The 25,120-nt window shown below is 35.2% G+C and overlaps 6 protein-coding genes across 13 annotated transcripts; 4 read left to right on the forward strand and 2 right to left on the reverse strand.

Moving 5' to 3' along the window:
* Window positions 1–383: 383 nt before the first annotated feature.
* Window positions 384–3,371, forward strand: LOC110615484 (probable protein phosphatase 2C 49). 3 transcript variants are annotated; one of them, XM_021757334.2, is made up of 4 exons: window positions 384–829; window positions 1,513–1,710; window positions 1,805–2,040; window positions 2,469–3,371. In XM_021757334.2, the coding sequence occupies exons 1-4, from the start codon at window positions 644–646 to the stop codon at window positions 3,040–3,042; spliced, it is 1,194 nt and encodes a 397-aa protein (XP_021613026.1). In that variant the 5' UTR covers window positions 384–643; the 3' UTR covers window positions 3,043–3,371. The 3 variants fall into 3 exon arrangements, with proteins under 3 accessions (XP_021613026.1, XP_043812326.1, XP_043812327.1); XM_043956391.1 differs by having other exon boundaries at window positions 687–1,112; XM_043956392.1 differs by having other exon boundaries at window positions 688–829; window positions 957–1,710.
* A 252-nt stretch (window positions 3,372–3,623) lies between these two features.
* Window positions 3,624–6,783, reverse strand: LOC110615485. 3 transcript variants are annotated; one of them, XM_021757337.2, is made up of 8 exons: window positions 6,361–6,782; window positions 6,145–6,244; window positions 5,807–5,902; window positions 5,666–5,718; window positions 4,766–4,814; window positions 4,409–4,456; window positions 4,031–4,159; window positions 3,624–3,782 (listed from the first exon to the last, which is right to left on the reverse strand). In XM_021757337.2, exons 1-7 carry the CDS (start codon window positions 6,576–6,578, stop codon window positions 4,076–4,078), a joined length of 648 nt encoding a protein of 215 aa, XP_021613029.1. In that variant the 5' UTR covers window positions 6,579–6,782; the 3' UTR covers window positions 3,624–3,782; window positions 4,031–4,075. The 3 variants fall into 3 exon arrangements, with proteins under 3 accessions (XP_021613029.1, XP_021613028.1, XP_021613030.1); XM_021757336.2 differs by lacking the exon at window positions 3,624–3,782 and having other exon boundaries at window positions 3,872–4,159; XM_021757338.2 differs by lacking the exons at window positions 3,624–3,782; window positions 4,409–4,456 and having other exon boundaries at window positions 3,872–4,159; window positions 6,361–6,783.
* A 167-nt stretch (window positions 6,784–6,950) lies between these two features.
* Window positions 6,951–9,189, forward strand: LOC110614751. Of its 3 annotated transcripts, none has more exons than XR_002487831.2 (8): window positions 6,951–7,348; window positions 7,520–7,553; window positions 7,710–7,946; window positions 8,048–8,137; window positions 8,273–8,338; window positions 8,432–8,523; window positions 8,608–8,679; window positions 8,783–8,848. XR_002487831.2 is itself a non-coding variant. In XM_021756403.2 (8 exons), the coding sequence occupies exons 1-8, from the start codon at window positions 7,068–7,070 to the stop codon at window positions 8,898–8,900; spliced, it is 966 nt and encodes a 321-aa protein (XP_021612095.1). In that variant the 5' UTR covers window positions 6,953–7,067; the 3' UTR covers window positions 8,901–9,189. The 3 variants fall into 3 exon arrangements, 2 of the variants coding, with proteins under 2 accessions (XP_043812328.1, XP_021612095.1); XM_021756403.2 differs by having other exon boundaries at window positions 6,953–7,348; window positions 8,632–8,679; window positions 8,783–9,189; XM_043956393.1 differs by lacking the exon at window positions 8,783–8,848 and having other exon boundaries at window positions 8,608–8,730.
* A 1,948-nt stretch (window positions 9,190–11,137) lies between these two features.
* Window positions 11,138–11,854, reverse strand: LOC110614497 (ubiquitin-40S ribosomal protein S27a). Its single transcript, XM_021756048.2, has one exon. It carries the CDS (start codon window positions 11,771–11,773, stop codon window positions 11,303–11,305), a length of 471 nt encoding a protein of 156 aa, XP_021611740.1. The 5' UTR covers window positions 11,774–11,854; the 3' UTR covers window positions 11,138–11,302.
* Window positions 11,855–16,575: 4,721 nt separating this feature from the next.
* LOC110614300 (tRNA:m(4)X modification enzyme TRM13 homolog) lies at window positions 16,576–19,417 on the forward strand. Of its 2 annotated transcripts, none has more exons than XM_021755802.2 (9): window positions 16,576–16,815; window positions 16,902–16,967; window positions 17,078–17,371; window positions 17,447–17,699; window positions 17,860–17,917; window positions 18,198–18,281; window positions 18,432–18,566; window positions 18,665–18,797; window positions 18,883–19,417. In XM_021755802.2, the coding sequence occupies exons 1-9, from the start codon at window positions 16,739–16,741 to the stop codon at window positions 19,109–19,111; spliced, it is 1,329 nt and encodes a 442-aa protein (XP_021611494.1). In that variant the 5' UTR covers window positions 16,576–16,738; the 3' UTR covers window positions 19,112–19,417. The 2 variants fall into 2 exon arrangements, with proteins under 2 accessions (XP_021611494.1, XP_021611493.1); XM_021755801.2 differs by having other exon boundaries at window positions 16,577–16,815; window positions 18,195–18,281.
* Window positions 19,418–20,162: 745 nt separating this feature from the next.
* On the forward strand, window positions 20,163–24,594 carry LOC110615278. The gene is made up of 7 exons (XM_021757077.2): window positions 20,163–20,600; window positions 21,105–21,407; window positions 21,687–21,895; window positions 21,987–22,035; window positions 22,157–22,246; window positions 22,467–22,529; window positions 22,713–24,594. Exons 1-7 carry the CDS (start codon window positions 20,433–20,435, stop codon window positions 24,291–24,293), a joined length of 2,463 nt encoding a protein of 820 aa, XP_021612769.1. The 5' UTR covers window positions 20,163–20,432; the 3' UTR covers window positions 24,294–24,594.
* Window positions 24,595–25,120: the final 526 nt, after the last annotated feature.

A 25,120-nucleotide genomic window follows, 5' to 3' on the forward strand; every position in this document is an offset into this window, starting at 1 on the left:
AACACAAAGAAAAATCGCCGAGATCTTATTCGCATAACATATCCATAAAAGTAAATTTGCTGGTTTATAGTAAATTACTGCACCGTTGATTGATTGAAATTTTCTGATCGGAATCGATACGTAAACGGAAAAAATATTTTTCCCAATTTATCCCTGAGAATTCCCAGAATCCCATCTATATTCTCAGGAAGTCAGCTGACAACTCATACAGGGAAGCTAGAAGAAGATTGGTACCGGTCATTCAACGCGAAGCATCTCTGACTCTCGCAATAGACCAAAACTTACGCGTCGAATTAATAAACTGCCACGTGGCCCTCAAGTATGTTAAGCGCTTTTCTGCGTGCGCTAGAAATCACTAGTTTCTCAAATTATGGCGTACACACGCGTCCACCACCGACCCAAACAACTTTACCTGTAGTCACCGGTTGCCGGTCTGACTCGTTAAATACAAGTTGCAGCTCTGCTGCTTCAAAATTTGATCACTTCAACGAAAATATCCTCAGAAAAGAAGAAAGCGCGAGAAAATTCACAGAGAAAACGAGAGAAAAAGGGAGAGAAACAGATATCTGAAGTTGTGTTATGCTTGTTGAGTTCGAGCTTTGAAATCTTTTTGAGAAAATATTTTTGGTTTAGTAAATGAAATATGGTGGCTGAAGCAGAGATTGTTTGTCAACAAAGCTTCCCTGTGGTGGATGTTCAATACTTTGCTAAAGGGAGTGCCGTCCACGAGATTGAGGATGTCGTTAACATATCGCCCAGAAAGTTAAATCAAGTTCCTGTTTCGGATCCGGCACCTGTCGATTTATCTACCCCTCAAGTGGAACTGGTGGTGAGTTTTGTTCCCTTTTATTGCGATTCTCTTCGTTGTTTATCATGTTTTCTTTCCAAGGTTTTTCCTTTGTGAAATTCACAGGGTTATTTTTAATAGCTAATTGCTTCTTGAATTTTGTGCCCAGATGCCGAATCATTATTTCTCGTGCTTGTCTAGATCGGATTTGTGTTTAAAGATGAGCTGAATTTTACATGGAAATTTGCTTTATCCATAAAGCTGAAGTACCCCCATTCCCCATGGGATCACATATTGGATTGATTGACTAAAAAGAATAGTCTAAGTCAGTTTTGCCCTTTTACTTTAGTTAATTTAGAGCATCTGTATGATCATTTTTATCTATGCTGAACATGTTATGACTGATGGAAATGATGTACTATTTTGTTGTAGCCGTTGGAAGATCTTTGAACTTTGTCTTGTGTGCATAAAGTATGATTTTAGGATATAATTTTAGCCCTTGCAAACTCAAGCTTCATTATTTAGCAATTCGATAATTTAATAACTTTAGAATTGTTTCTCCATGTATGTAATAAAAAACTGGTAAATTGCTATGTACCTCTGTTCAATGAACTCTGCATATTTGTAGACTTTAGTGCTTGTGAGGGATGAAGTGTTATTGTGAGCATCATTGATACTATGCAGGAAACGAAAAACTTAAAATCGATCCACACCCTTTTTTGTAGGATTTTAAATCTGCCGAGAAAATTCCGGATGTGTGTCTTGAGAATACAATCTTTCAATTTGTTCCCAGCATCCGTTCTGGCAGCTTTGCTGACATTGGGCCAAGAAGATATATGGAAGATGAGCACATACGGATAGATGATCTGTCCACACACCTCGGTTCCCTTTTCAAGTTTCCTAAGCCAAGTGCTTTTTATGCGGTAATTTGTCATCCAGACCAATGATTGTAACCAGCATCAAATTCCATAATTTTGTTCGCCATATAATTGTTCATGTTTTTGGATATTTTTGCAGGTTTTTGATGGTCATGGAGGACCTGAAGCAGCAACTTATATTAGGAAAAATGCAATCAGACTCTTTTTTGAAGATGTTAATTTTCCCCAAACATATGAAGATGATAATATCTTCTTGAAAGAGGTCGAGAACTCCCTTCGGAAAGCATTTCTTCTGGCTGACCTAGCTTTGGCAGATGACCATAGTGTGAGCAGTTCTTCCGGGACAACAGCACTTACAGCTTTTATATTTGGAAGGTATGCTGTTCCCACGAGTACCATATTTAATATTATCAAAACCTTGTTTTTCCTCCTTTTTATGGTTATGATGTTCAATAATGGAACAAATGATGCGGTGTTTGTGGTACTTGGTCCAAGATTCTTATTGTCAATATGTACTCATGCTGGCGTCTTATGTTTTTTCATAGAACTTTTGCATTACTAAACTGGCAAAAAATTGTGCAGACTCGTCATGTCTGCAATGCATGAATTCCACAATGCATGTTGGTATGTTTCCATTAGTATGCCAGATGGTTTCTGCTGGCTGGCTGTCTAGAACTTCTAATGCATTAATCAATTGATAAATGCTCTTTCTGCTCAGTATGGTGTTTTTAATGCTTTTAAATTGACATTATTTAATTATTTTGTAATTTTCCTTGACGCCTTACGCTGTTCTCATGTTCCAGGCTATTAATGGTGGCCAACGCTGGTGATTGCCGAGCAGTTCTCTCTCGGAAAGGAGAGGCAATAGATATGTCTCAAGACCATAGGCCTATTTATCCGTCAGAACGAAGGCGTGTTGAAGAACTGGGTGGGTACATTGATGATGGATATCTCAATGGTGTTTTATCAGTTTCTCGAGCCCTTGGGGATTGGGACATGAAAAACCCTCGAGGTGCTCCTTCTCCCCTCATTGCAGAGCCAGAGTTCCAACAGATGGTTCTCACAGAGGATGATGAGTTTCTCATAATTGGTTGTGATGGGATTTGGGATGTAATGTCCAGTCAGCATGCTGTTAGCCTTGTCCGTCGTGGGTTGAGGCGGCATGATGATCCAGATCAGTGTGCTAGGGACCTTGTAATGGAGGCCTTGCGCCAGAACACATTTGACAATCTGACGGTGATTGTTGTCTGCTTCTCCTCCCTTGAAAATAGGGAGTCATCATCACCACCTAGGCAACGGAGACAGAGGTGTTGTAGCCTCTCTGCAGAAGCCTTGTGCAGCTTAAGAAGCCTGTTGGATAGCAGTGGCAGCCGTTGAATGTGCATAGCATAATTTTTAAATAAATCCCCTTTTTGGAGGGTGAATAACTGTTTCTGGCTGCTTCAGTTTAACGCTAGAAAAAGCAGCCGGCATTTTTGTAGGTGCTCTGATTTTTCAAACAGCAGGGTGTGAGTTGGATGGATGTATATAGCTGGTGGCTGGTGGGTGGGTGCTGAGAGTGAAATGCTGTAATTTATGACGTGTTCATCGGGGGGACTTATTTATTCTAATGGTCCATTATTGTTGTCCATTGCGCTTATTCTGTTTTCAATTGTGTACGCTCATGTATATATAGTTTGAATAAAAGATCTTGATTTTTGCTTCCATCTAGTTGACTAGTTTTCTTCACATGAGAATTTGGCAGCTCGTTTTGTTTATGTCAGCTGCAATTTTATGAAACAGCTGTTTTATGCGTATATACTGGAATACTATACTGAAAATGGATCTGCTAGGGTGTTGATTTGTGAAGATGAGGAATAATTGTAGTAATCCACTTGACGATATTTTAGAAAAATGATCGAGTAGGTGTGCTTGGTTCACGGCAGAACATAAATCAAATCAAGAAAATCCCATACACATTTCAATCACCAACGGGGAATAAACCTTGATAAGAAGAATTGAAGAGACGCTAACATCACCGTCAAGTTCTGTAACAATTGCCCTCGCAGTCTCACAGACACCAGAACTGGCTGCAACTGATAATGCCCCTCTGTTGGGAACCATGCCTAATTTAGTGCCTACAAGTCGAGCAGACTTTTTTTTATGGGGAAGTGGTGGGGAAATACACAACAGAAGTAATTACTGGAATTTCTTTGAGACACCAACATTCATGTAAAATACCATTGGATACAATTGATAATAAATCAAGCATTCTGTGTCTCTGTGCATCAGTGGCTATAATTTTTTTTTTTGAAACAGAAATTATAATGCAAAGATTATATTTCTTTCCAGGAATTTTCACACTAAAATATTTGTTGAAAGTTACCAATTATCTGGATTTGGTTGTCCAGTGGAGATCCTAGTCTCAGTCTCAGTCTGCCAAAGAGCTTTTCGCAAATTTTGCAAATCTTTCTAGACCACGTATAAGTAAGTTCTCAAGGAAAGGCTGTAAGGCCTGAAAAAAAAAAAAGAAACAGTGAATGACTGACCACTTCATTACATTCAAGCAGAAAGAATATTACATATGCAAAAAAAGTTTCCGATTGGAAATACACGTGTGCTTGCACTTGCACCATGTCCTGAAACTTTTGCGCCAGGCAAGTAATCAGGTGATCCTTTTAAATCTAGTCAAATAATATCTGAAATTTAATCTGTTTTATGTTTTGTTACTGAAAAGAGGGAAAAAAAAATATAGAACCCTTACTGATGCCACTGGAACCAAAAGTTGAGGAACTTCGTAAGACACAGTTAACTGAAAAGTGAAAACAGAACTGTGAGGGCCTAACTTAAGCTTTCACCAGAAGTACATATTTTGGAAGGTAAGAAAAGGAACAAGAAATTGAAAGAAAAAGGAGAAAGGGAGCGATGAAGTATGTCTTCCATAAATGCAAGAAGAAATGTCCATCAAAAGTAATAGCTATTTTAAGTAAGGAATAAATATGACAAATGCACAAACTGTGGGTAATGAACTATAATTACCCAAGCAATAAGTGAAAATAACTACTTCTTTGAAAGTAGCAACAGTTGAACATCAAATTAAACACCGACTATGAAGTCTCACCTCTACTGTACATGATGAAGGACCCTTGGGAAAGAATCGAACAGCACCTCTGCATGTCATAAAAAAGTTGATTTAAGTATTCTGCTGATGAATTATAATAAATGATACAAAATTGCATACAATGGTACATATGTAATAATCATATTTTATTTGTTGTTCATGAGATGAATCCTACAGAATTTAGACAGAGACACATTGATGAAATACGGTTCCCACTTTACATCCATGTAGAACCAATTTATAGCGTTCGGTAGAATGACAATCTCCAACAGAGGCAGCCAGTCAACTGTGAAAACATGTAGTAGTGCGAATGCATAGAGGAATATCAACTAAATTTGAAGATACTTCAGAAAAAAAAAAAGAAAGAAAGAAAGGAAAAGGAAAAAAGATGAGTTGTACTTAAGTGGGCAAGAGAGACCACCAGCGAGATAATAACAACCAAGTCCAGAAAACATTAGATCCAACTATCATGTCTGTGCCACTGGCATAAGTTTTTTTGCCTCTACCTTGACATGTGCAGGTGAGCCTCTTAAAGGTAAAACCAATAAATGTGTTCTTTGGCCATAATTAAATGCCCCCTGAGAAGTTAGAAACCTAGTGTGCCTCAAAAAGCTGATATAGGCATCACCTATGTAATTTTCAATTCTTTTGTTCAGGAACCACAAGCTATTTGAGACCCCTTAACGTGTTTAACAGATTGTGTTAACTAGAGGTGCTAGCAGAATTCCGATCTATAATCAAGCATAGGACAGCATAAGCTAACAGGATCTAGCCACAGATAGTAACAAGAACAATAATGAACTAATTCTTTGACAAAGGTGCCAAGGGGAGACAGTATCTTCTTGTTTCTTGATACTACACTTGCCAATAATTCACGCCAACCATCTGCCTTCCTGTTACCTGTTAGGAAGACCTTCCAGAGATCTCCAATGAATTTTCTGATTTGGGATTGGCTGCGAGAAGGCAATGAGAGAATGAAAAGAATGGATGGAGGATAAAGAATGCACGTAAATTTAATAAGCATAAGACTAATACGGGTACCTGCATATTTCTAGCAAGCCAAGAAAATTCAATATCACGACCAAATGCTTTATACTTGAGTGACCATCGTGATAGGTCGGGCTTGTCTTCCAGTATCTATTAAAATAGAATGAAATATCAACTTCTCTTAGACATTATGTTGGAAGCTTGGTCAGCTAAAATGAAATCGAGGATTCAATTAAGAACGCAGTGGAAAATAGAAACAGTTCATAAACAAAAAGATTCATCAAATGTCTGCCCTTCTTAGCATGAGAACAAAAAGAAGCAAATAGAAATCAAATAGGCAGCTATAACAAGACGAATGCGCAATTGAAATTGAAAGAAAAAAAATCTCACACCTTTACCGATGAAATGAAGGGCATCCAACGGGGAATTGATTCGCGGTCTAAGTAACACTTATAAGCCACAGCAACGGGCACATCAATTTCCCTTTTGACCCTGCATTTTGATTCAATTTAGTTACGTTATTGAGTGATTAGTGCAGCCCAATTTCAATAAGAAGAAGAAGACAGTTCCAATAAGATGAATCAGGGGAAATGATATATATCTATTACGTGCAATCCTGCCACTCCATCACAGGGGGAGAAAAGGGCTTGAACCCAGTGGGTGTGGAGCTTCGCTTGGGGGATAAATACTGGACCCTGAACAAGAAAGGCCTTAAAGATAATGTGGTTTTAGCAGTGGGTGTGTGTATGGAGCTGAATAGGAGCTTATTAGTTGACAAATGGGTGGGGCTGAGATAAGTTAAGGCAACGGCGGCCGCCGCAGACATGGCCAGTGAAGCTTGAAGTTATTAATTAATATTGTAACAGGGGAAGCGGAAAGAGATACAGATAGATAGAAGGCGACTGGCGACTGGCGACTGACGACTGGTGGTCAGAAGTCAGATATCATACTTCTCAGCCTCTTCTCTGGCTCTAGTCGCGACTCTTCATTCTCACCTGCATGTTACAACGAGATTGGACGGACCAATGATCTTCGCTTTAATATGGGCCCGTCATTCGCGTTATCATCCAATCTCACGGCGATAAACTAGGTGCACAACACGCGGCTAATTATTTTCTTTTTCTTTTTTTTTTTAATCCTAAGAAAAGGATAGAAAATGGGAGCCCATAGCCAGTAAATTGGGCCAATTCTCCCTTGTTAAAAATGGTCCTCAAGACAGCCCATTTGTTGAAAGTCAACCGCCGTCGCTACAGATGGCTCCGTCCTCCTGAAGAGGAAAAGGAGAACGTAGTGTCACTGACTTTAGCAATCTTTAATGTCTAATCTAGAAGGAGACGAGGGTATAGGATACTGGTTCAGGTGGCAAGTTCCTGTTTGTGGTTTAATCATCGTTGGCTCCTCTTTGGTTGCCTTTTATACAACTAGTAAAGTAAGAGCAGAGCCGTTGTTCTTGAATGAGTTGTGGAAGCCCTGCTGGAGATGCATTAATCCTCTTTGGCTTCTCTTCTATAGACTTTCAGCTTTTATTTGCTTGGCTCCGATGCTTTATGAAATTGTGGCCATAGATGGAGCTTTTGCCTTCTATTTCTACACTCAGTAAGAACGCTATCCATTACAACAACTGTTAAACTTTATTTTGCATTCCGGAACCCTAATGTTACTGTAGACATTAGCAGAAATTTTCTTGATTTGAAATTTTTCTAATTGCAGTTCAATTGAAAATTATATGCTCTCTAATTTCTGTTTTATTTAATGATTGATCTGCAGGTGGACATTTGCTTTAGTTATGGTATATTTTGCGGTATGTTAACACCATTAACAACTTTTTTCCCCATTTTAATTCCCTAATTTGAAGTACTTGCCTGCACCTTTGGGTATGGGCAAATGCATTGTAGTGATTCAATCCCCAGCTAGATGAGTGTCTTGGTAGTTTACATCCATTGGTTGCTCTGTATAGCTTGCCTCTGTAATATCTGGGTATGGGTGTTGGATGTCACCAAAGCAATTTCCTTCTGAAAATGGGGAAACTACTGGGTTCTTGAGAACAGATGTGGAAGGGAATGGAACTACAAACACTACAACTTACAGGGAGAAAAAAATTAAGGGAACTACGAAGTTGCACAGTCACCATGCAGAAGAGGCAATTAGGCTAAGAGCTGGATTTTGGGGATTTCTTACGCAAATTATTTATCAGGTCAGTTCATCCAGATATCAATTTTGTCTCTCCTAATTGAACACCTCTTTTCTCAAGTCCGTTGATGCTAATCGTTATAGTTCACATTTATCTTATAACAGACTTGTGCAGGCGCTGTTATCCTAACAGACATCGTATTTTGGTGTATTCTTGTCCCATTTGAATCAAATGCACATTTTGGACTCAATGCAGTGAGAATACTAAACTGTCTATAGAATGTAGCTGATTTTTCATATTTCTTTAGCATAATAGATGTATTAGCATATGGGCCAATGAATCATGAATGCAACTTTCAATGATTTTTCTTTCTGTTCTTTGCATGGCAGCTGATGGGTTGTATGCACACCCTGAATGCGGTTTTTCTTTTGCTCGATACTGCTCTAAACAGCCTTGTAAGTAACACAATTAAAGATGAGTTACATTTCATCTAATGAAGTTTCGCAGGTTTAATAGTTCACTGATTTCTCCTCATTTCTTGCTTTCAGCCATTTCCTTGGTTCCGGCTTGCATACTTTGTGCAGTGGAGTTGCCTCTATGTTGTTTTCCAGTGGGTGATTCATGCCTGTGGTTTTACATGGTAAGCAGAATTTTTCATTTTGTATTGTTAAGTTGTATCATTTTGAGACCATGGTTTCTACTAGTTTTTATCTCACTTCAATAGCAACATATTTTGTGCCTAACCCAGGTGGCCATATCCATTTCTGGGACTTGATACACCATGGGCTCCTTTATGGTATGAGTTTTCACCGACTCAGTTCTCTCTCTCTGCCCCCCTTTATTTATATTGAGTTACAGCACATATGACATGAATCCTGATGAATTTGGCCATCTGATAGGTATTTTGCCCTGGCTGCGGTTCACATACCCTGTTATGGTATATATGCCCTGATTGTCAAAGCAAAAAACTCGAATTTTCCCAGATGGTTTCCTGGTGCTTTTGTGAGATCATACTGATTTCTGATTCTTAAAACTAGGCACTATAATCAAATCCCAAAAAAAAGGCACCATTGATGGTGGTTTTGATATTGATTGCACGGTTGTGTACATAAAGGAGGGATTCAACCCTCCCCAGATCATGTCATTTCTATAACTTTGTTCCACAATTTACAGTTGGAGAAAGTACAATTAAGTGTTAAAACATGTCATGGTAAGATCAGCCAAGCATGCAATTATTATGCAAATAACTACTTTATATAAATAAATATCAGCTAAATATATAGATTTCCCTCTATATATTGGGAATTATCATTGTGGGCTAAATTATCATATTTTTTAAATGGTAATGCTTGATTTATGGTAGGCATTATCAAGTCTGTTTCCACTTCTGGCTTCAACTTGAAATAATACGAACTTCTACCTAAGAAAAACATGACTATCAGGACAAAAATACATTTTACAGCAACGAAGTTCCATGCAACCAAGTAAAATCTTTAGCAGTTGAAAGCAACCAATGCCGGCACAATGAAGGGCGTCTCACAAGTTTCATTTTTGAAAGGTACAATCAAGAACTGATCAAATTTTACTTAAACCATAACTAAGGACGACTGATTGAATTTTTTATTCCATTTTTTATGACAATTATATTGATTTCCTTTAACTTTTTTAATCATGGAAACTCAATAAATGGTATATTGTTAAACTATATATCATAAATTTATAAATTTTAATATACTTTCTCCATATCCATTTTGCATTTCCATATATATTAAAAAATATAATTTTTTTTCATTATTTTTTTAATTATATCCATTTTAAAAATATTAAATTTTAATAAATATTCAAAAATTAAAACTCATTTAGTACTAATTTGATTTAAAATACCTTACTTCCAGAGAAGTAAACTTCCCAATAACTACACTTCTAGTGAATTTACTTAGAAAAAATATGATATAATTGTGTTTAGTATACAAATTAACTTTCTAGAAAATAAAATTACTTCCAAGTGATAAAAGATAATAATATCTAATATCATTTCAAATGTAATAAAATAAAAAATAAATTGATAAATTTAATACAATTTAAGTAGGGAAGTACAACTTAATAAATTTCACTTAGATAAGTTACTTCCCTTGCATGAAGGAAATAGTTCCCATAGAGTTGATTTAAAATGCAATTCAAACAAAAGAGTTTTTTACACTTCCTTAAAAGTGCAACTTACTTAGTTTAGTGCCACTTAGTTTACTTACGCCAATCAAAAGATACCTTAGAAAAATAACAATTATTGATATATTATATTAAAAATAACATAAAATTAAATAAAACTATAATAGTCATAAAAAAATGCATGCCATAATTCTAAAACAAAGAAAAAGATGGACAATAATTGAGACGAGGAAAGTAGCTATTTTTAAAATTTTCAAATTGGGATTGAGCCTGAACAGGAACTGAACCTGCTTCTAATCAATCCCAGTTCGAACAATGAAGCCAGCTGAACCGGTGGTTCCATCCGGATACAGGAGCAGAACCAGCCCGTAGCACTATTCCTAGTTTCCTACATGCCAGAATCAAATAAGCAACCAACCCTTTAAAGTTCACAGGTCCAAGATTCCAAAGAGAATGCGAACTTTCAGAAAAGAAACCAAAATTCAAAACGATTTTCATTACTACAAAACCAAAACTCAAAACAATTGCCATAACAACATTTCGACAGGATTCATGGTGCAAAAGAATTTCCCATGAATCCCACCTGCACAGCCAAGGAAAGAAAGGGCTGGTTTAAAACATTTGAAGGTCCATATACCATTATAACCATTCATAATCTTATAGCGAATTGACGACACTGCAAACTAGAAACTGCAGAGGCAAAAGTAATCACAGAGGAAATAGAAAAATCTTCTATGGACAAAGCACTTCACCTGGCACTAAGCAATATCCTAAAATCAGGTCATGGGGACAAATCCAGTACAGTTTGACATATCCCATTGATACACCCACAGAACACATATAACACACAGCATCTTATATTGCTATGTGATCGACTTTGAGCTATTCAAAGAACTTCAAATAAGGAAACACTAAAAGAAACAGTTCCTAATTTAAAATAGAAAGTAATGTGTGTTTTCTTTCTACTACACATTATGGACTTTAATCGTAAAACTGATAATGAAACCAGAAAGTGCCAGCAATTCCAGGGCAGTCATCTAACAATTCTAAACCAATTTGACACTAAGCAAGCAATATAGATTAAAAGGTAATGTAAAATGCAAAAGTGACCATTAAACTGCAAAAAATACCATCCAAAGTAGCCAAATAGACCATAAAAAATAGCAGCCATAAAAGCAAGTTCAACAACCAGCTCAAAAGAAAAAATACTAAAAACGAAGTTTCTCTATGCCTCCTCAGCTTGAAGCTGAAGATCAGTCATCGCCGGCCTTCTGGTAAACGTAGGTAAGGCCACACTTACCACAGTAGTGCCTGTCAAAATGATTAGCCATAAAAGTACCGGCTCCACAGTCGGCGTTGGGACACTCCTTCCTCAGTCTCTGAACTTTACCACTATCATCAACCTTGTAGAACTGAAGGATGGAGAGCTTAACCTTCTTCTTCTTGTGCTTGATCTTCTTGGGCTTGGTGTAGGTCTTCTTCTTCCTCTTCTTGGCTCCACCCCTCAAACGCAGCACCAAGTGGAGAGTTGACTCCTTCTGAATGTTGTAGTCTGCAAGGGTCCGTCCATCTTCCAGTTGTTTTCCTGCGAAGATGAGGCGCTGCTGATCCGGTGGGATTCCCTCCTTGTCTTGGATCTTGGCCTTAACATTGTCGATAGTGTCCGAGGATTCTACCTCGAGAGTTATGGTCTTACCCGTTAGGGTTTTGACGAAGATCTGCATCTTTGGAGACCGATGCAGAGAGCGAGGCAAACGGAGGGTCTTCGGCTTGGGTTTGAAGGGTGTGCGTGCTCAAGATAAGAGGGGATTTAGGGTTTTGTTTGGGACTGCCGTCTGATAAAATTACGGATTAAGCCCTCAGATGGTGTAGTTGGGCCTTCATTTTGAGCTGGGCCCAGTCAGCTTCTATGAAATCCATAACAACACTGGGTTTAAAGTCTGGGCCTAGTTTAGATTGCAGGATGGAATTGAGCATATTAGCTTAATTACTGGTAAAACATATCTCTTTTAAATACTATGAAATATTACAATGTACTTCTTTTGTTCTATTATCATTAGATTTGGTCTTAGCAAAAAAAATTCTTTACATTGTTCCAATTTTTTTTTAAGGCGAGCCCCAAATTAATTAAAAAATTACAAAAGAACTTTTCTTTTATTTATATTCCTAGTTAATTAGTTGGATTTAAAAAACATACCCAAATAGATAGCTACTTAAGATACAAATTACACATGAAACTAATTAATTAAATAATGTCATGATGAGATATAGTAAAGAGTCAAATTCCAAACCTTGTAGCTATGAAAATAACTATAATATCAATAAATTAAAATTCATTAACAGCAAAACATAAATATTCTCATACAAAAATGCAAATCCTTCCGATTTCAATTTATTTTTAATGAGAATATAAATGCAGCCTATATACATTATTATTTTGGCAAACTTGATACTCCATTTTGTACCACAAGTTGCATTGTCTATTATTATCTTTTATATTATTAAATTATTTATTAATGTTCTAAACTCAATAAACCACGACGATTTATTAGTAATATTTATTGTCTAAATAATTAGGTGTTATATCCGGTGGTAATATTATATCATTATCTCCATCACTCGATTATGGTTATTCGATCTTTATAAAGACTACATATTCAGAGTTCATTGATTGATCTTGTGCATGAATCTCATTGAAAGAATATAATAGCTCAGAAAATAAAAAGTAATATGAGATCAATAGAATGAGCTCCTGAGATTGCTATCATCTCATCAATGTATATTCGTTTTTTTCTAAAAATTTGAGCAAACTGCTTTATGTTGAAGAATGGAGAATACAAAATCATCTCATCAATGTATATCCTTTTTTTCTAAAAATTTGAGCAAACTGCTTTATGTTGAACAATGGAGAATACAAATTTTATGAGCATTTAATTCAAAACTAAATTCAATCAAATAAATCAAAAACTGAAATTTTAGTATTTGTGAAAATTGAATCGAATTGATTTTAGATAGAAACCGATTTGAATCAAATCGATTTGATTCAATTTGATTTGATTGATTGAGCTTTTTATTTTTTACACCTTATTTTTAGTATTCTAAAATTTAATTAAAATATTTTAATTTTGATTATGATTTAATCTCTATATAATATTAAAAATAATATACTATTATCACTAATCGATTCGATTTTTTTTAATTTTTTCAATTAATATCAAGTTGAATCAAAATTTTTATAATTAAAAATTAAACTGAATCAAAATAAATAAAAAATTAAACTAAATTTTTAAATTAATTCAATTCGATCAATTTTTTTAATTTAAATTGAATACTGTCCCTCCCTAATTCTATAATTATCATAAAGGTACGTTATAACTAGTTCCTCGCATTTTGGAGGAGCTACCATGAGCAACAAAAGCTAGAGTGTGTATACAAGACACAGTACTTGGACATAATGCTGCAATTTGAGATTTGGCTTCATCGATCGCCTTGAAAGCTCGGATTGTTGGTTGGTCTCTCTGTGACGGGTTTCCTAGTGTGGATTTTAGCAGCACTGAAGCGTCACAATCGTCAAAATTGCTTTTGAATTTTTTTTTATTAATTATATCAATTAAAATGTATTAAATAATTTAAATTTAACACATTATTTTATTTGATTGGATATGTAAATTAAAAAAATAATACTTTTTAAGTAGTGAAAAAAATCAGTTTAGTTCGCGTGATAATTATTTTTCTACTATAAGAAAAGTATTTTATCTAAAAAAAGCTTGATAAGTTGCATTTCTTAGTAAAATTACATTGGATTTATTAATTTATCTTTAATTTATTACATTTAAAATTATATTACATTTAAAATCATATTATAAATATTATTATTTTTTAATCACTAAAAAATAATTTTACATATCAAATATAATTATATCATACTTTGTAACTGATAAATTACTCGAAAGTATATTTTCATTAAATAAGAAATTTTAAAGGCAAAAACTATCTTTTGTCCTTCAATTTTTTTTTAAATTGTCATTTTACCCCTTCAACTTTAAATTATTCTCTTTTGCCCCTTAACCTTTTTTAAAATGACATTTAATAGTCGAATTATATATCTTTATGTGTGAGTTACACTTGGATAAAATTCTTTACGTGTCAAATCCAACAATCCATGTGGGCAAAAATAGATAAATGTCGCAAATAATCCCAACTCCAAATTAAAAATAGAAATCTAATGAGTCCCTTATCCCTAATTTTATACTCTCATTCTATTAAAAATAGAAGTTTTACAATGATTTTATGAACTTCTCCAACAAATTTATCGATACATGAAATAGTGAAGTTGCAAATCTGTTTTATGATTGAAATTTCATCGACATTATTAAATATTGATCATTGTTAGTATTTAGTTGCATTTCTTGAATAGGTGGTGTTTATATTATTTGTTGGTAATGTAAGGGCATTCATTGTGATGTACTTGTCCTCTCTTTCTTTTTGCTATTCTCTAGTCTTTTTCAGTAACTTACATATCTAGTCATGTGGTTCAACATGTTTTGATTAATTTATTCTTTTTTTTTTGTTTGATTTGGTATGCACAACATGTCAACGTTTACCATTTGTCTAAGATGGCATCATTGTGGTAAATTGGACGGGTCTCGATGATCCCTCGGATTGACCATTTTAAACCATCAATGTTAGAGATGTTCTCATTTGTGGAAGACTTATGGTATATAACTGCCGAAGATGCATATTTTAGAAAGAGGGGCAATGAAAATGAAGATTTTAGGAAAGTTTGGTCATATCAAGTATTGATAGAGATTACTCAAGGTTTTAAGTAAAGAGATACAATAGATTTTGTCATTGTTGAGTGTAATATGTCAATTGATTTTACTAATAACAGTAGGCATTTTATTACTGCGATACAAATATACTTACAACCAAGTAATTACAACAACAACAAAGAAGAAATATTGCTACTAGTAATCCATCTTAATCTATTCAACTTTCACAAGTACTATTACTATTAATTAAATATGTGTTCTCGATGAACAAACTTTTTGATAGCAATAATAGGCTAAGTCTTTTTTTTGGAAATGTGTATGTTTTCTAATACTTTGTTAATGTAATGAAGTATTGATAAACATTGTTTTTGTGATAATGGAAATTCATATTTATTGGATAGAATTCCATCTCTTCCTTTACAATTCAATTATGATTGTTTATTTCTTACTTAATTGTGATTAATTTTTTCTTATTCAAACTATGTCAAACAATAATTTTAAATGTAATTTAAGAAAAGAAAATGTAATTTTAAGTGCAAAACTTTAACAACTTCAAGTGCGAATGTACAATATATTACACCAATAGATTTAGGGATATTACAAGCAAAACTAATAATAAAAGTAGCTAAATAAAATATAAAATTGCAATAATTTCATCCATTACAAGTAAAATCAATAGTTTCATCCATTACAAATAGAATAAACAGTTTCAACCGAATAACATAAAATTACAATGTTCTCAACAAAATAAAAATTATCTCCCGCCATCTAGTCATAAATCTTTTCGGCAGCTAATGTTATTCAGTTTTATTCATTCTTAAATACACTATTATAGCTGAATAACACACACAAAATTACAATAATTATATAAATAAATCTCCACTGAGCTTATTTTTTCTTTATCCCATTCATTTCAGCTTCATACAACCTAATTTTTGATAGCAATTCAATAATAACTTGTTTTGCATAGTTAGGCATAGGAGGATCCAACTATATGAAAAATTTACATTCTCTTCCAATAAGTAAAATATATTTCAAATTAAAATTTTTGTTAATAATATTACTTTTCAAAAGAAAAATAACAAATATCGAGAAAATTTTATATATTCAATATATTTCACTCACTCTATATTTTCTACATCCAAAAAACCTTCTTCCTGGATTAAGATTCCTTCATGAATATTTGAGAGCAAATATTTCTCCACAATGACAAGTTGGAATCGCAACTTCAACTGCACTCTCTCTCATTCTTTTAACTGCTGCTAACAGAAAAATCTGAAGCATTCTTTAAATATTAAAATTGCAGAATCAGTTAGAAATATAAGGATATATAAAAAAAGCTATCATTTTTAAAAGATTATTTGGCTTCTTCCTCTTTTCTACTCGGTGTTCAATGTGAATTTTAAATCTTAAATATTTACGAGAACCAAATAGGAATCAATAAGAGATTTTGCATTGATCAACGAGAGAGAATTAGAAATTAAAAATTTTGTAAGAACTACTGTTATACATTTATTTTATTTTTTTACTCTATGCCATTAATTAAATATTTTCACACTTGCTTTAAGTAGGTTTATATATGTGAAACTATATATTTAAAAATTACTAAATATTATTTTAAAAAGGTTGGAGAAAAAAGGAATAATTTAAAAGTGATGGGGTAAAATGAGAATTTAAGAAAAGGTTGGGTGGAAAAGATGCTTTTTGCCAATTTTAAACCTAATAAGGCGAACTAAAAATGTATTTCATGGCATGATTAAGAATTATGGAAACAACAAAAGAAAAATCTTGTGTTTGGCAAGGTTAATCTTATCCCTGTTGCCGACACAAAAAATCTAGCTTCCAAACATTCGAGCTGGAGTAAATCCAGTTCCAATTCCGAATGCCCTAGGGCCTAAGCTGCTACTGCGAGTAATTATGGAGGAGAACCGCTGCAAATTCTGGCTCCCCAGAAAGAATCGATCCTGTGCTAATGCTCCCCTCAACGGTTCTCCGTATGTCCACTCTATTCCTCAATAGCATATAGTTCACTCTCTCGTTTTGTTCAGTCTCTAATTTCATTGTACTTTAACTGCTTAAGCTTCTGTGGCAACCACAAGCCGAGGTCTGATAGCCAGTGGATCCCTTGCCCAATCGACCCTTCCCAGTAATTTCCTCTTTTATGCTCCTATTGATTCATCCGTGCACTAATTTTATAATTTTTTTTGGTTTCAATCATATAATTTTGACATGTTAGTTGTGGGTGTTTCTTAATAGCTCTGTTCTTCAAGAAAACCTCGAGGGACATGTTAAAAGATGCCCATTATTGAAACAAACCCAATCCTTGTCCCTTCAGCCATATTACCAGAAGGGCATTAATGCTGGCAAAGAAGAAGACAATGCCATTACATCGGAAATGAAGAGGATTGCAGTTTATAGCATGACTGTATCTGAATTTTATGAATTAATAAAGAAGATTGAGTCCATTCATGCAACGATATGTGATGATATTTCGGAATCGTATAAGATTCCCGAGGCTTGTAACATGTGGATTAAGAGAGAAGTAGACAGGTATATAGTATGAAATGTTCTGTTTGATATGAATGGAATTAGTTGGTTTTATAATGCGGAATCGTGTTTGAGCAGTAAATTACCATTTCAAGAGAAACATGTCAAGCAACAAGCATCAATTATTGGAAACTTGGAGTATTTCGGGGTGATCAATTCTTCTCTTGTAAAGGAACAATGTGACGTTGAGGGTATAAGCCTTGACAAAATTGATTCTCGCCCTGCAGTGGTTGAATTTGGAGCAGGGAGAGGATACTTGACACAGATGTTAGCAGATTGTTACGGGATTGATAGGGTCTTTTTGGTTGAACGAAAATCATATAAACTTAAGGTTTGTTGGTTTTTCTCGATGTTGCGTTGTTTATGTAAAGGTTATATTGCTTCTTTCTTGTAGTTCCATTGAATAAAAATTGGGAATTTTGTTGAGTTTGTTGGACCTTGATGGGTGTTCAATTTGTGCTTTGTGTATTTGATGCCATTGTTAATTCTAGGCTGATCGATCCTTGCGACAGAAAGAGAGTTTGATATTGGAGCGTTTGAGAATTGATAGTAAGGTTTCTCACCATCCTGTTACTGGAAAGGATACTTCCAATTATTTTTCTCTTTAGTTCTTCTTCCTGTTATTTGCATTTCATCTCTTTATTTGACTTTTAACTTAAGATCATAAATCAATAAGGATATTTATGCTCATTCTTTTCCCTGGTGAATTCAACTTTAATGGGTATATTGTTAAAAAGAAGACTGGGAATACCTCTCTCTCTCTCTCTCTCTCTCTCTCTCTCTTTTTTCCCACTACCTTTACAAGATTTTGCTTTGTTATTTGCAGTAGAGGATTTAAACTTAAATGCTGTTGAGTCCCTGCGAGGAGTCCCTTTTCTGGCTATTGGTAAACATCTCTGTGGGCCAGCAACTGGTGAGCAATATGCTTATGAAATGACTTCCCCAAATCTTGAGGAGGATTCAAATAAACTCTGCAAGTTTATATCATTTATCTCTTCTGGCAGATTATATGCTGAATAATTTTCCTTTTTGTTTTTTCACCTTTTGAATTACATGTATGTAGATTTGACACTAAGATGTTGCCTCTCCGAACAAGACAGTGAGCGCAGTATGGAACAGTGCCATGACAATGATTCCCTTAAGGGCATTGCTATAGCGACATGTTGCCATCATCTTTGCCAGTGGAAGCATTATGCAAGTAATCTCTATATCTTTGCCTTGCATTTACAAAGTGTATGCTTGTGTATTTTATACATTTATTTATGAGCTGGCCATGTAACTTTTGCCTCCTTGAAGACAAAAAATTCATGGTGGATTTGGGGATCACGAAGGAAGAATTTCATGCAATTACGTGGTTTACTAGCTGGGCAGTAGATGCTGACCATGGATCAGATCTCTCTGTTGATAGCAGTTTGCTTCTTCAGTCTCTGTAATGCTGCTGAATTTTTATATGCTGAAATATAAATCTATATAATTTATTTCTGATCTCATGTTCACATTTCATTCTTTGGCAGGGAAGAGGAACAGCACGGAGGGGATGTTAATGGGATTGAAGATGTTGTGAGAAATATGAAAGCAGTTGAGAGGGCTGTGTTGGGTTTTATGTGTAAACAGATCATTGATATGGGAAGGATGATGTGGGCAAGGGAACGAGGATTAGAGACACAGCTTGTTAAGTATGTCCCATCAAGCATCTCTCCTGAAAACCATTTATTGATTGCTAAACATGCCAAGTGCTCATGAAAAGCACTGGATTTGACATTAATATTTTTGAAAGCCTTTTTGTTGCCCCCCAAGTAAACAGAGAATAGGTTAACATGCTAGTATCATTTGGCATCCGTGATGGATGTCCACGTCCCATTGGTTGATTTGCAAATGATTATTAACACAGTTTAGGTTTAGCTGCCGGAACAAGAATTTGATTAGTTTGTGTGAGGCTGCATTTCCCTTCTTATCTTCATGGGGGAATGCAAATGTATATCATGACTAGACAATTGTTCTTTGCTTGTTTTATGGATCAATAGCCTTCTTATCTTATTACTATTTTAAATTATTTTTAATGTTTTCTGAATAGCATATTTAAGGAAATGATTTTTTCAGTAGCAGCTTCAACAACCCTTTATCTTTTCTCCTATCTAGTGGTCTGGGAGGATTTCTCTTGTTGGCTTTATATATATATTTTCTAACATTGGCATGTTATTTTTAGCTTTGCAACATGAACCTTAATGCAATGCTCTGCATTTTTTTTTTTTTTTTGAAAATCCAACCTATTTTACAGAGTTGAATAAAAGATAATTGCAAGGACAATTAACCTATGTATCTTAGATAAGTTTCCTGCGTCACCTGATGTCTATATAAAATAATTTTTTGTCCTCAAAGAGCCTTATAAATTAAATTGAGACATAGTATAATTTACCCACTTTGTTGGTATTTTTAAATTAAAATAATGGAATTTAAAAATAATAATTTATTAAATTGAAATGAGTAAGAATTGAATAAAATTGAAATCTAAATTTTAACTACTTTAATTTAGTTTATCCATTTGAGTCCAATTTTTTATTTTTTATTTTTAACAAAAATTTATAAATGCACATCATGTTTTAAAAACTTACAAAAATTAAAATATTAATTATATAAATAGAATATTAAAATATTAACTAATCAAATGAATTTAACTAAAAATTACAAAAAGAATTGAAGCCTTTTTCCAGAAATGTCAAAGAAAAAAAGTCGATTTTGTTGACCTATTACTTGCGCTTTACACAACCGAAGTCGAAGCCAAAAGAAAAAAAAAAAAAAAAAAAAACCGAAGTGGACGAGCTCCACAATTTTATTTTATTTTTTAAATTTTGTATCGGTGACAAGGGCCAAATTTATAAGACTCGATTTTGAATGTAGTCCTTTCAATTCTTATATTTAATCTTTGTAAACCCTAGATCTCCTGTTGCCGACCAACCTCCGGTTTCTTCCTGTCTGATCGCCAACAAACCTCCGGTTTCTCCTTATCTGATCGCCAACCAATTCTCATAATTATCAAGTTCAAGTCGATTTCAGAGAGAAAGGCATGGATGATAGTTGTGCGGTCTGCGCGGATGCCCTGGAATGGGTGGCCTATGGAGCATGTGGGCATCGGGAGGTCTGTTCCACCTGCGTCGTCCGCCTACGCTTCATCTGTGGTGACCGTCGCTGCTGCATATGCAAGACCGAGTCACCCATCATTTTTGTCACAAAGGTTAGGTTTTTTTTTTTTAAAAAAAAATTCTCTGGATTATAACTTCTCTCTGCCATCTTTCTTTTTGTTTCTGCTCAATTTATAATCTACTCGTAATTTGCGGTTTTGTGAGACTGGATAATTGGTCGCGGTTTCTTGTTTTACGTTATATTCAATCAATTCAACGCAAATTACCAATCATTCGAGTTTAACTCTCTGTACCTGAATGCCTGAATTTTCCATTTCAGCTTATGAATTGTGCACTTGAAACTTGTGGCTGTTATCCTAGACATTCTTGTAGTAATTTAAGTTCTTTTCATAAGTAACCATTTAAGAAATTGACTTTCCTTTTGTTGTTGACTACTCGTAGGAATTTATTTGAATTATTTGCTTTCTTTTTTTTTTTTTAAATAAAAATTATGCCTTATTGATGCATTCCTAGACAACAATGCATTTGTTCATATTTATAACGATTGCTGTTTATCATATTAAAATTTTATGCATTTGATTTGGATGATGTTGTAGGCTTTAGGAGATTATACAAGGATGATTAGTGACTTTACAGTCTTGCCATCTGAACCAAGGGAGGGTCGAGTTGGATCATATTGGTACCATGAGGACTCACAAGCTTTTTTTGATGATGTGGACCATTACAAGATGATAAAGGCTATGTGCAGATTATCATGCAGTGTTTGTGACAAGATGGAGGAGGAGGCAAATGATGGCACAAAGCGTCGAGGAAAGTTTAGGAACATAGAACAGTTGAAGGGTCACTTATTCCATCGACATAGGTTGCTTATGTGTAGTCTATGTTTGGAAGGACGGAAGGTAAATTCCTTATCTTTGTACTCTTATGTGATACATGGATTCTTGTTTGGATTTTCATTATTGCTTGATTGGCAAGCTGTTTAAAGCACATTGAGATGCTAACATGTTGACTGCTTAAAACTTGTTTCTTTCTATGTTGCTATTAATGGCAATTATTTTTCTCATGCACCTGATTTTAGATGTAGAGGCCCGTCCCGGCATCCCTTCTCTTTTCTTTCTTTCTTTCTTTTTTTCTTAATAATTCTTTGGTTGTCTGACTTCTCTGTGTAATTCTTATAGGTATTCATTTGTGAGCAAAAGCTGTACACCAGAGCACAATTGAATCAGCATATAAGCACAGGTGATTCTGAGGTTGATGGTAGTGAGAGTGAGAGAGGTGGATTCATGGGTCATCCAATGTGTGAATTTTGCAAGTCACCGTTCTATGGAGATAATGAGCTGTACTCGCATATGTCCACTGAACACTATACTTGTCATATATGCCAAAGGTAATGCATATCATTGCTAGCAAGTTTTTGTTTTTGTAAGATATATAACATTCTAGAAAATCTTTAAAACTTCATCCATTTTCAAATGTAGGCAGCATCCTGGACAATATGAATATTACAAGAACTATGATGACCTTGAGGCATGATATTTTTTCTTCTCTTTTTTATTTATTCGAATATGAGATTATGATGTTCACACTTCTTTACAAGTGTTGTTGAGCTTGAAATATTTTTCTAACAATTCAAGCTTTGGGTTTATAGATACACTTCCGCCGAGAGCATTTCCTATGCGAGGATGAAGCCTGTCTTGCCAAAAAGTTTGTTGTCTTTCAAACTGAAGCAGAAATTAAGGTGATTTTTAGCGTATATGAATGCTGTGGATATTGTATAGCTTCTGCTTCTTCTTCTTCTTCTTCCTCTCTCTCTCTCTCTCTCTCTCTCTTGTGGGCATGTGTATCTAACTTATCATTATGTATGTATGTATTTTGAGGAGCTCGGCTAATGTCTATTTGCAGTTGCTTCCCACTGGATCAGTTCTAGTCATTGACTTCTGTTCTTGTTTATCTTTCAGCGACATAATACTATTGAACATGGGGGGCGTATGTCTCGGGCCAAGCGTAATGCTGCTCTCCAGGTACATTTTATTTATTTACTTCTTAAATATTAGCATCTTGTAACAGGACGATTCTTATGTAATTATATTTTATCATAATATACTGCCTTTTTGGTTCTTTGATTGATAAGTGTACCTTTTGTTTATTTATGTGATGTTATCTGGTTATCGAGCATATGCTTATTGCTGATGTATATATACTAGATACCAACAAGCTTCCGATATAGGCGAAGTACTGAACAAGAGAATCGTCGTGGAAGGGGAAGGGCATTCCACCGTGATCAATATGATGATCAAATATCTTTGGCTATCCAAGCAAGTCTGGAGACAGCTAACTCAGAGATCACATCTCATGATCCACCACCATCATCATCTAGCGCTCAAGGAGTTTCTGTTCATGTAGATGTGAATTATATTGATCCATTGCTTCAGCCTTTTGAATCATTAACTGCAACAGATTCAGAACAGCCTTCAAGATATCTTCAAGCACTGGGGCAAGGTTCCAGGAACACATCTTTGGCAGAATCTTCCTTTCCTCCTCTCATGAATTCCAGCAGTAATCAACAAAAAGGAAAACAAGAATCAGAAGGTTTGCCTAATAACACTATGGCAGCACATCTTCGACGCCAAAACAGAGTTACTGTTCTTAATTCAGCTCAGGCATGGCCAGCTCCAACCCGTGGGAATGCATCTGGTAGCTCATCGCAATATAGGCCTAACATTAATCCTGCATCTTCAAATTCACAAAGTTCTGGCGGTGTACCTGCACTGTCTAGTTATGCGAGTTCTGTTCAGGTTCAGGCTCAGTCTAGACCCACATTAGTTCACGGACATCTCTCAGCTGGTTCTACAGGAAACTTAGGCAACATTAATAGGATTGGCCATCCTGCATTGGCCCCAAATCTCTCTGAGAGCAGGTCATTGACGCCATCCATTTCAGATTTCCCCCCTGTTTCTTTGACACAAGTCAGCAAGACATCTCCCAGTGGCAAGGTTTTGCAAAATGTGGAAGATGTTCAAACTGCAAACAAAGCACTGGTGGAAAAGATACGTGCTGCCCTTGAATATGATGAGGACAAGTATGCTTCTTTTAAAGACATATCTGGACAGTATCGTCAGGGTTCAGTTGACACTGAAACATACCTGTATTATGTACGGGAATATGGCTTGTCACATCTTGTTCTTGAGTTAGCTAGGCTTTGCCCTGATGCTCAGAAGCAAAAAGAATTAGTTGACACCTACAATGCTAGTTTGAGAGGTAATGGTGCCCATGAGAATGGTAGGAGCTATGGCAGTGGCAATTTGAAAGATGGTACCAGCTTGAAGAAAGGCAAAGAGATCAATGATGAAGGTAGTAATTCAAAGGATAGATTGGCAGATGACATTATAAGCACTGTTCGGACAATGCAGTCACATTACAAGCCTACAGGAGGAGAGGTGGAGGTGCTATCAAAAGATGGATATCGTTCTAATAGAGGAAAGGCATCTTTATTGAGTGATGAGAAACAGGAGTTCAATGGCCAAAATGATTCCACATCTGCTGGGACTAGATCAAATCAGAATGTTAAGGATGGGGGCTCTGTAAATAAGCATCGAAAGAAAACCTCAAAGTTTAATAGGGTGAGGCTGGGTGATGGCTCAATGGCAGCCCTTCTGGATCTCAAAAACACCGAGACTGATCCAGATCCAGCTGATGACCAGTCAGATCGAAGCAATGATGCAACTGGAGGTTTACCTGTTCGTGGTGTTTGGAAGAAAGGGGGAGGTCATAAACTCTTCTTGTAATCTGGTTTTGGCAGATGCTTCATGGAGAAGCGAGATAATGTTTAGCATACCTGCAATAGATGGAAAAGTTTCCAGTGATTGCTTTCAATGCAGTAATTTGGCAAACATCAAACTCTGTCAATTTGCTCGTTTTCATGTTTAGGTGATGAATTTTGTGCCTCTTTTTTGCCCCTTGATATTCTTTGGCAGAGTCTGCTTGAAATGGGTAGCCCCTTGCTACATCTTGATGACCGCAAATGTTTATAAACGGTACACAAAATATGAACTTTCTATGAAGACATTGCGTAATATCGTATTTGCATGTTCAGTCGTCTTCTGATGAAGCTCAACGATACAATATATATACTTGGGTTTGTGTAAAGTCTTGAATCAATTTACGAAGCAGACGTTATATCATAAGAAAGAAAAGGGTATCTGATTATCTCCAATTGCAATTTAATCAAATAACCTCTTTTCCAACTGTGTTGTTTGTGCTCATCTTCAGTCCCTTGGCGACTTTAGCGTAAGCAAAAGCAGGGGTGCAAATGGTGGGTTTGGTCGGGTATGTTCAGGAGTTAGTGGGGACCAAATGGGAATTAACTAATTTATTGTCTATTTAAACTTAAAATTTATAATCTATGTCTCTTTAACTCTATTTTATCTTAACTCGCCCTTTACAATTTACCCTATTAATGTTAAAAAAGCTTGTGTTAAAATCTGTGATACTCGTACTACCATGGCAACCGCGATTATCATTTTATTGCCTTCATTGGTAATTTTGTTATCACGATCATTTGGTTACTTTAATTTTTAGATTAGCATAAACAAAAGTAACAGTTAGTAAATTT

This window comes from Manihot esculenta, chromosome 5 (assembly GCF_001659605.2).
Source record: "Manihot esculenta cultivar AM560-2 chromosome 5, M.esculenta_v8, whole genome shotgun sequence".
NCBI classification, from domain to species: domain Eukaryota; kingdom Viridiplantae; phylum Streptophyta; class Magnoliopsida; order Malpighiales; family Euphorbiaceae; genus Manihot; species Manihot esculenta.